Source organism: Geospiza fortis, unplaced genomic scaffold (genome assembly GCF_000277835.1).
Source record: "Geospiza fortis unplaced genomic scaffold, GeoFor_1.0 scaffold98, whole genome shotgun sequence".
NCBI classification, from domain to species: domain Eukaryota; kingdom Metazoa; phylum Chordata; class Aves; order Passeriformes; family Thraupidae; genus Geospiza; species Geospiza fortis.
Genome location: NW_005054306.1, coordinates 1,403,708 through 1,414,269, shown reverse-complemented (window position 1 = coordinate 1,414,269; position 10,562 = coordinate 1,403,708). Strand labels below are relative to the sequence as shown.

Genomic DNA, 10,562 nt, shown 5'->3' with positions numbered 1-10,562 from the left:
TTTCCCTAACAAGACCCTGCCTGTATTTCCCTGTTTCAAAGGGGTGTAAAAGGCTTTTGTTTTTTCTTGGAAGTCTGGAATTGCTCCTTTTCTATTTTATGTAGGTCTTGGAATTGAGTTTTATAGCAACAGAAAGCGCTCTTTGCAGTGATAAAAATACATTTTCTACATTCATGAATTCATAAATTTTAAGAGCAAAAGGAATCATTACATTCATCCAGCCTGAGGCATTGATAGATTTACTGCACAGGAGCTAATGGACCAGAGCACAGTCCCTTTGAGATGACAGGAGAGAATTTGTGCCGCTTTTTTCCTTTCCTCCTCCTCATCATCATGAGGGCAACAACCTCAGAGCTGCCTTTTTCAACAAAGACCCTGCCTCTAGTCCAGCTTGAAAGAACATTTCTTTAAACACATTTTAGAGAAAGCCAAGCTGCTTTCCCAAGCACTCAGAGAAAGCAAAGGTCAGCACACCCCCATCGCCCCAGAGCACCTCAGCCACCTCTCCTTGACCCCATCTGGTCTCCCAGCAGCACCAGACACCCCAAAGCAACAGTAGCTGCTGCCCCTGTGCTCAGGCTTTGTTCTTTACCTGCACAATTCTCTCGTTGGGATATGAAGCACTTGGCCCCTGGGACTCAGCTTATTGCCTCATAAAGCAGGATGGCAGGATTATTAATGTGGCAGAACTGCAGGGTTTTCCAAGCAATTTATGAGTTACCATGGCAGTTCATTAGCTCTCAGCCCAATGACCCCTTCCTGGCAAGCATGAATCAAGCAGGAGGCACGCACACATCTAAATGTACGACAGATATTCACATCAAAAACACATCCAAGGCCATATTTCCTCCATTTTGTTCAGCACATGTCCAACTGCAGCACTAAAAAGCCACCAGTTATCAGGACTGATAACCAACCCACTGAAGCACATCTAGACACAAAGAAATTCACAGTCCCCTTTTTTTATTTTCTTTTATTCTCATCAAGCCATCTCTGATGGATGCCTGCACTTAAAGAATAGCAGGTCCTTAGCAGAGGGTTTGTATTTGCAGCCTGCATGGAATGCACAGGGAGGCAGGTCTGGCAGTGGGGACAGTGGGCTCTCTGAATGACTCCCTTGACTTTCAGTGCACAGAATAAGGTTTCACTTTACACACAGACAGGCCCCTCATCCCCACTCAAGGAAGAATTTGAGAAAATATTTAACTTTCATGGCAATTATCCATAGGTCCTAAAACGCTTCCTTGAGTCCAAGTGGGACTGTGTGTGTGAAAAAATTCCACAGGTTTTAATGCAGTGCTCAGTTAGGACTTCAACACAGGCAAAAAAAACTAATCTAGCAAACTAGAGAGGAAAGAGATATAGAGAATTAAAGAGTGCCTTTGAAGTTAATAACTGGACTATAAAGAAAATGAAAAGATTGTGAGCACAGTAAGTTTTATCAATAAGTACAAAACCACTACCAAGCTACTCACAGATAGTGCAAAAAATTACAATGCTTTATACGAAAGAAAGACAGAGACAAAGGAAGATGTTTGGGGGAAGAGGAAACAAAGAGAGAAAGACTTCCAGTAAGTATTTATTGTATAATTTTTCTCAGTTGCATTAATGCTTTTTTATTTTCTTTTTCACTCTAAGGGTATTTTAAAGAAAAGGCAGAACTAAAATTTTTACATCTGCCTCTATTGCAGCTGCCACACTCAGAGCTCAACCTCACCAGGCCTTATGTGCTTCCCAGAATGAACTTGCCTTTTTCTTTTGAAAAAGTAATTAATGCATTTATTAGTGCAGTAATGGGACCCACATACTGGAAAATCCCACCTTCCATACCATTTCATTACCTAAATGTGGCTTTGGGCCAAATTTTTGTATTTCAGCTCCTGCCAAGGTTCAGGTTTGGAATGTTTTTATGTTGGAGGTTTTTTTCATCTGTTTCCTTGGCTGGGCTAATGGGACGCTAACGCACATGAGATCTCTATCACACCAGGCTGCTGGGTGTTTGTTTGCTCCAATCATCTCATACATACACACAAACTGGTGACATTTCCCTCTCAGCTAGGTGATGCCAACAGACCTTGAGCCCACAGTGCAAAGGGGTATAATTTGATATGGAGAACTGCTGACTTGAGCCATTCCCACTGGCTGGAGTAATTATAACCAATATTTTTTAAATATACAGCTGGGCAAGAAGCTAGATGACACCTTTATTTAAGAACAGATTCATCCAGCAAAACTGTGTGTGTCTGGCAGGAATTCTCATGTCCAATAAAACATGGAAGCTAGAGGAATGAACCTTCAAGAAATATGGATATGGCTTAAAGGAAGCAAAGTTCTTGCCTCATCCATTTACCTCTTGGAGATCTGGAATAGGGCCCAGGTCCTTCTGTCAGGCTAGAGAAGAACAGTGGACACGATGACCTGAGAGACCCTACAGATGTTCTCTTGCCAAGACTGGGAGATAAGACACCTCACCAGCTCTTCACTAGGCCTTGGTCTACATAAACACTGCCAGTCTCTCACAGGGTCAATCTCAGCTGTGATTTCTGCTAACAGTTCATGAGCTTTTCATTAATATTACCTTTTGTCACCTCACAAATTACTTACTCAGCAGAATTTTTTTCACGAGTTGCTATCAGAAGAAGAAATATTGGTCTCCTTCCAGTCCTTCCCATGCTTTAGGACCAGAAGCCAAGCTCAGCTGCTCTGTCCCAATAGATACTGAAGTTCCTCACAAAGGAAATATCTGCATGAAGACTCTCCCACCCACAGCCACGTCCATCATGGTTCTTGCTCTCAGCAACTCTTCTGAAGCAGCGCAGCAGGTCAGCAGCACTGGCCAAGGACACATGGCAGTTTTTCTCACAGGTAAGACCAGTGACACATGGCAGGACATCTCTGACACAGCTGGGCAGGCAGGGAGTGACAGAGAGGAGCAGACTGACAGCACTGCCTGACCTCAGAGAGTGATGGGGTTACTTACTTGAAGCAGAAGCAAAAAGGGCTGATGCTTAGAGAAATCCATTTGTACACCCATCACATTTCCCAAGCTATGCCAGGGTCACTGCATCTTTCACTGATCTCCAGACAACAGCAAGAGACAACATGTTTCCAAGTGCAAGAGGTGGGAAACAGGGATATGTATTGAGATACAGGCAACAGGGAAGTGCAGTCATGCCCATTTGTCCCAGCCTGACCCCTTTCACTCCTACAGTTTTGGTGAAAGTAGGAGAGCACTCTACCAGGAGCCATAATGTGTACAGCTTTAAGGAAACCTGAAACAGAGAGACAGCCAGCAGGAGGTTTTCTACACTGCTATCATTCTCTAGGTCATGAGAATACCAAAATGTTTGGTTTTATCATTTCTTCTAAAAGAATTCCAGGACTCAGTTCTGTCTGGCACAAGCATATGGAACTGGAATTTGATTTCTTGTTTATTTCATTTTCACATGTTGAAGGACTTTGCTATTTGAGGCAAGAAATATGTGTCTGTTGATCACAAAATCCAGTTCAGAGACACGTCTGAGATCATGGTTTTGAAAAGGAGCCATGGCCACCTTCAAAGGATGAGGCAGATTTTACCCACAGAAAAGCAAAACATGCCATTTTGTGCTCTCAAGTGTGACTCATTTCCTGATGCAGTTAGGCTTGGACTAGAGAGTTAAGGTCAGATTAAGAGATCATTAGTGCCTTTTATAGTGGACTTTGAGACCAGGACTACGATTCTAGAATAAGGCCCTGGAGGCCTTTGAAGGAGAAATCCTCTTGGAAATACATCATGGCGCTCTGTTTGTTTTCCCTGGATTTTTGAGGGATGGAGCTCCTGTTTTGCCTTCTACATTGCCTTTGTTTCTGTCAAATCCCCATGAGGATAAGCTTCTCCCCAGACTTTTTATGAGAAAAGTGATATTAAAACATCACCTTCCTGACTAGAAATCTCACAGGGCTTTGCAAAGATAGCCTTGCTACTTCTTGCTGCATCACTTCAAACAAAACTCAACCTTCCTGCCATTCCTGCCAAATGAAATAACAGCCAGATGGGCTGAGAGCCTGATGCTCCTGCATCAATGTCTTTGCTCCTCAGGGTGCTGCACAGCCACCATGCTGTAGCCACTACACAAAATGTTACAGTGACTGCATCTCAAATGCTTTCTGTCACACTCAGCAATCTGCAGTTACACACAGAGTGACCCACAGACCCTTTGCTGTCTGAGGGCACAGACGGCTTCTCTTTCACTACATGAGCCACTGTCTGCTCAGCACATTCAGTACAGCGCCAAAATTTGCACTTCCAGATGGATGCAGAAAGGAACACTGAGAGAGACTGAGCTGATCCTAGTGACAACCATGTAAGCAAAACCCTGAAGGAAATATTTTCAAATTTGTCAGCTACAAATGACCAAAATGTCATCACAGTAAGAAGACAGATGTTGTTTTTTATATTACAGAGCTCAGACAGGAACAGAATTTTTCCTCTGTTGCAAAATAAGATGACTAGTCAGGTAAGAGTGTCTGTTCAGTGCTATGACTTAAGCTGCCAACTGAGAGCAAACTGTTTATTTTTTTGTTTAATAACAGTATTTTGTTGGAAAAATTGTTGCAATGCTTACCTGAAGATTTTGGGAGTGATTTTGGGAGTGAATGACTATGGTTTGGTAATCACTTGATTTTATGGTACAAAATGAAATAAATACAGAATAAAGTAATAAGAATCCTACTGATAACCACAGCTTTGCTGCAGGATGGCAACATTCAGCGTGTAAATGTCCACTGAGCAGACTGACTTCACTGCCAAATTTTCCTGCCTTGAAGAAGCAGATGAATGGGTTAATAAATATAATTTCCACATTTTTTGCTTTTTCTATAGAGCCTAGGAGTACAAAAAGTGACAGAATTAAACTACTCTGGTGATCCAAAGCTTTTCCTTGTCGACCAAATAAGAATCACCATGAGCGAACTGGAAGTTCAACAACTTTTTCCATCTTATTCTCCACACACCACTGCTCAACAAACATAGACCCCAGTGAGAGTTAGAGAATTTTGTAACTTACCACAGGTGTAGATGACATTAAGATGCTTTTGGATGCCTGGGTAACAAGGATCTCCAAATTCATAGGTACTGGCATATATGCTGCAGCTTCTTTTCCCGTGACAGCGCTTGATCATGAGCTGCAGAGCAGTAGCTGACTGACACTCTAAAAGGGAAAAACAATACCTATCTGTGAATATTTGTCTATTCACAACAGAAATTGCCTAAAAATAATTTCCCAGTTGCAGACTGTGAGAGTACATACAAGATTTCCATATTTAAAAGTCTTGGTGTTTGCATAAGAAGGTGTATCTGACTCTAACACACCTCTAATAAATTGAAAGAACATTGAAGAATCACACAAAGAAGGTTGAGAATAAAAGATGTTTCATCTTTGTAACACCACAAGAGTTGTCTCAAATCCCCCTCTCTGGGCCCTGTTGAAGACAAAGGTAATCAGTGTCTCTGTCTGCTCTTTGATGTTTTATTTCTAAATCTAATGAAAATTACTATGAGATGTAATAATTATAATATTATCATCTACCATATAATAAATATTGTTTTAAACATATTCATTCCATGCAAGTAGAAACATTTTTCATATTAGAAATTTAGAATATGGGAAGTTCCAAAAGTATTTTCCCATATAGTTTACTCTACCAGGTGGTTTTGCCTGTTTTCTTACCTAGGGTGAGAACAATTTGCACAGATAAAGTCCTGAGCTTTTAGATGCAAGACTGACAGTTTGCTTTCACTGTCCAGCCAGGACCAAGCCGAGGGGGAAACTTGCAAGGAGACATTTCTTCAACATCAAATTGTTGCTAAAAGGAATAGGACAGCTACAGAGAATGGAATACAAACCCCTTTTGGTCACTAATTAGGAGGAAGGGAAAGAAAAAATGGACCTCAAAAGATACTGAATGCTAGAACCAGCCCAAGCCATGAGAGACACGGGAAAGCCACAGAAAACCAAGCCTACAGGGTAACATGCCCTTTTTCTCAAATCAAAGGCAGCATTTTATTTCACATGCCGCAAATGACAAAAGAAGAAGGCTCCATGTGAACATTTTCATACTGAATGACCCAAACTTCCTTAGGGGATTTCTGATCCAATGAGTGTCAGAGGTTTCAGTGGAAACATCTGGCATGCAGCAATCCTGATTCATTGTCTTTTTGCAAACATCCAGCTAGAGAAACTCAGCAAATCTAATTGCTGCAGAGGATTTCTTGGAGGGTGCCTATTCTTTTTATTTGTTATTGTTCTCACACATAACAGAGAATGTCCCACAGCTGTCTGCTTAGGGGCCTTGCTCTCTGGCACAGAAGCATACTGTATCCATGGGGAATTACACATTGCTGGTCCTGTGAGAGGCACAACAAGGCTTTTGCATTCAGCACCCCCAGAGATAGGCAGCCTTTGGGACCTTCCTCATTTAGGAATATGTATGCACTAAACTACAGACTCTGCTCTCCACTTTAACAGATCAAATTGACTCTTCAGGTGCCAAAGCTGTAGATTCATCAGACTGAAAATGCTTCTAGGAGTTTTATTTGTCATATACTCTCACACCAACATATACAGCTTCTCTAGCCATCACTAGTCATGTCCTGGTATGGATGGTCTCCTTCCTCCCATGCAGCTCTGAGCAGGCCATGGTTTCCACCCAAATTGACTTCAGCAGCAGCATCTGTATCAGGAAACCAAAGAGGGCTAAATTATGGACACACCTTTACCCTCTTTGTTTAAGTGATACCCTGTACCTTAGAATGATTTTGCCAACTAGCATTACTCCAAAAAGGTAATACAGCCTGAGATATAACAGGGTTACTCCTAATAGCCAATTTGCAGAAGGCCCTCACTGTATTTTTGGGGCTTTGAGCAACCTGGTCTAGTGGCAGGTGCTCCTGCCCATGGTAGGGGGATTGGAACAAGATGATCTTTAAGAACCCTTCCAATTCAAACCATTCCAGAATTCTCTGAGCTTCTGGACAGCCTGGGAGAGTTATCTTGGCCAAGACAACATGCCATGGACCATGCATTCACAGTACAGATTTATTTCCAGTACCTGTGCCGCTATTACTACTCAATTACCAGTACATATGTAAGCCCAGACACCCAAGTTCTTTGGGCACAGACCAGGCCACCATAGTCACAAATATCCTTAGTGAAGTCCTCAACTCTCCAACTGCCAGGCTGCTCCAGCTCAACCTGCACCAGCCACAATGAGCAGAAGAGTAGAAGGAGCTCTCTATGCTTCAATTACAGCTGAAGATAAAAGCGCCCCGCATAGAAAGTAGGGCATCAAGATTGTAAAAGCCTCTTTTACATGGACTTTTTGCAAACCATAGCATGAAAAAACATATCCGGAGAAAACGCTGCCTGCTGGGACTGCAGCACATAAACCATCCCATAATTTAGCTGAAAGCAATATCTGGAGCCTATCCACTCCAACCTCCTGCCCAAAGAACAGCCAGCTTTGATGTTACATCAGGTTGCTCAGGAATTCACCCAGGCAAGTTTTGAAAATCTCCACGGAGAAATATTTCCCAAACTCCTTGGACACTTGATCCAGGGCTAAGCCCCTCTCCAGGTGAAGAATTTTTTCATTGTGTGTAATCAGGTTTCTATTGGTGCAACTCATGTTCATTGCTTTTGGTGTTCATCTGCTGTTTCCTTCTGTGTGTTCCCAAAAAGAATCTTCTGTAGAATCACCTATTCCTTAGTAAAAAACAGAAATAATATCCCACCCAGAGCTTTCTCATCTGAAAACTGAACAACCCTGTATCCCTCAGTATTCCCCCATATGCTGTATGCTCCAAGCCAATGACCAGCTTGGTGGAGCTCCACTGGACTTGCTCCTGTTTTCCAACATGTCTCTTTACCTGGAGAACCTCAAACCAGACACTTCAGTGTTCTAGTTAAGCTGTAACAAGTCCTGCCCAATTTGGTACAACCTAAAAACCCTGTTCCAGGTCATTACTGAAGATTTCAAGCAATCTCTGACTGCTTTTTTATGTGGCTGCCAGTGTGACTTCAATATAGCACAGTGGAGGTTTCTTGTAGTGCTCCATTTCCTTGGCTCTTGCTGCAAACAGTCACAATTTAGGAAAGTTTTACTGTTTTCCCTCACCTCCAGACCCAATGAACACCAGAAGCTGGTGAATGCAGAAGTGGCAGAAAGTCATCTGAGGTATCCATGTTACAAGATCCAGCTAAACTCTACTGGAGCAACAGTCTCCCACATGGTAAATTCAAATACTCTTCCCATTTTCCCCAGGAAAGACCTGAGCCATTCTCATGGAAACTGTCATATTTTTCTAGCCCTGAAAAAACAGAAATGGGGTCTAGGCACAAATTCTGACCAAGTGTTCACTTCAAAGACTTCCTTTTGCTCACAACAGGGAATTTTCCCTGGTTTTGCCTCCACACAATTTCTAAGCAAAACTGCCTGGTACATTCCCATAAGGGCCAGGGCAAGCAGTTTGCAGTGTTTCGAGGGAGGAGTACACCAACACTGAAATTAGCTTTGTCTCCCATCTTGAATTTCTTGGTCTGTCAGCATGTTCATCTTCCACATAATACATTGAACTGGAAAATGTAAGAGCAACAATCACAACCTCCAAATGGGACCATTTTCCATACACACTTCAAAGGGTTTCTGACAAGGAGTTCATTTAGCTGGGTGCCAAAATGTCATATTCAAGCATCTTTATTCCCTCGCTAATGAGCACTGAAGATGTCAATAGTACATCTGAGAGGTGGCTGAGTGATAGATGAGACTACGGCACCTTCATAAATCACAGTCACCACCATGGCATTTGGAGCTCTAGAAGGGACAACATGGTATTTTCTTTTACCCCTGTGTCTTGGGCTTATAAAAACAGTGAATTCACTCCTGTTAGATGTTATGAAGTGCACATAGGTAATTTAACTTCCAAATGTAGATAAGTCCTTGGGGAACTCATTGAAGTGAAAGCTCCAACTATATTAGTACCTCTTCAGAAGGTGATTCCAGGTCAGAAGTCCTCACCTCCAGGTGCCCATTCTCAGAGCTCAGACAGGCAGGAAAACAGAGGGGTTTTATCCATAAATCATGCATTTATCCTGCCAAAAAGATGCAGGGAAGCCAAGCCCAGAAATGTGGTGCAGCAGAGTTGGGCTGTGGTCCCCTTCAGCTGGCCAAATTCTTTTTTTCCAGGTCTTCAGAAGTGGGAGACTAGACATGGCACTTATTGTACCAGATGTCATGCTCATTCAGGGCAGCATTACAGTTGGATTACATGATCTTAAGGTCTTTTCCAACCTTAATGATTTTATATTCCACAATCTCCTTTCTTCTGCTGCTTGTTTGCTTGCTAAATGCAAATTCCAAATGTTTTATGAGATACCACCCTGGCACCAGTAAGAAACAAGTGACTTCATGTGTCAGAGAGTGGGAAGGACACTCACAAATGCCAACACTGTATCACTAAGTCTGAGGTAAGCACTGCTAAGCAGAGCCAGGCCCCTGCCGAGAAACTCTTAAAGCCAACAAAGCTCAAATCCCATGATACAGCAATAAAAACTGCTTTAAGACCTCATAGATGATAGAGAGCCCTCTAGGAGAGGCTGGGCCCGAGTTACCCTTGGCTTTCATTAGTCTTGGATTGCTCGACTACACTGCCAGAGAGCACATACAAATCCTGGCTATGTGAAACTTTCACATGTGAAAGCATTTAAAAGTATCATCTGTGCTTTTCAAATATGGCATTTTCAGCTAAAACTGCGGCTGTAGGGGAGTGGGATCAGCTCACTTTATTCTCTTTACCTCTGGCCCCAATTTCTAGAAGTTGCACATCCCTCCAGCCTTGCTCCTGGTGCAAGGTGAATTCCCTTTCCCAGGATCACTTCACAAATGCAGACCACTGGCCAGTTGGATTTCACAACCATCAGTCTAAGTCCTCAGTGGGTAATTCACCTTACCAGTAATTCACCTTACCTACTCCATCAGCCCAGCCTCTGTCAGGGTAAAAATCCAAACCAGGGCAACAGAGATGATGGAGGATTTTACCAGCTGCAGCTTGCAGACCATGTTGGCTTTAAAACTGGAATTGGTTTCGGTGATGTAATGTCCATATCATCAAGCTCACCACAATGAATGGATTTTAGTCAGTCTAAGGCTGCTTCCCAGCATGAATATTTCTTTATTACCTCTTCCTGGTAAAAAAAATGAAATAAACTGGAGCCAGTGCCTATTAATCATATCCTTAATTTTGGTTACTCAGTGTTACTTGTTTTTCTCCAGTAAGGGTGATACATCCAAATCTGAAATCCGAGCCATGCTTTACTGCTTTTTTTGCAAAACCTATCTGGGTTTGAAAGAATGTTTCCAAACTCTTTAATTTTTGAATTTTGGTAACTCTTAAATGCTCTATTGGAGATTGGAGCCTCTTCCAAGGCAGCAGCCATCACAGATGGATTCACAAACAGATGTAAACCCCGAGTTTTGAGAAGGGTGAATAATCCCACAGTGAAGTTGGGCATATTGCAGATGTT

General features: G+C 42.4%; 1 protein-coding gene across 2 annotated transcripts in view; it reads right to left on the bottom strand.

Moving 5' to 3' along the window:
* The window catches only part of LOC102033761 (protein eva-1 homolog C), a 177,111-nt gene that overhangs the window by 73,897 nt on the left and 92,652 nt on the right, over positions 1–10,562 (bottom strand). For both annotated transcript variants that reach the window (XM_031066730.1, XM_031066731.1), the window contains one exon: positions 5,049–5,192. In XM_031066730.1, coding sequence (XP_030922590.1) covers positions 5,049–5,192 — 144 coding nt within the window. The remainder of the gene's footprint in view (positions 1–5,048; positions 5,193–10,562) is intronic.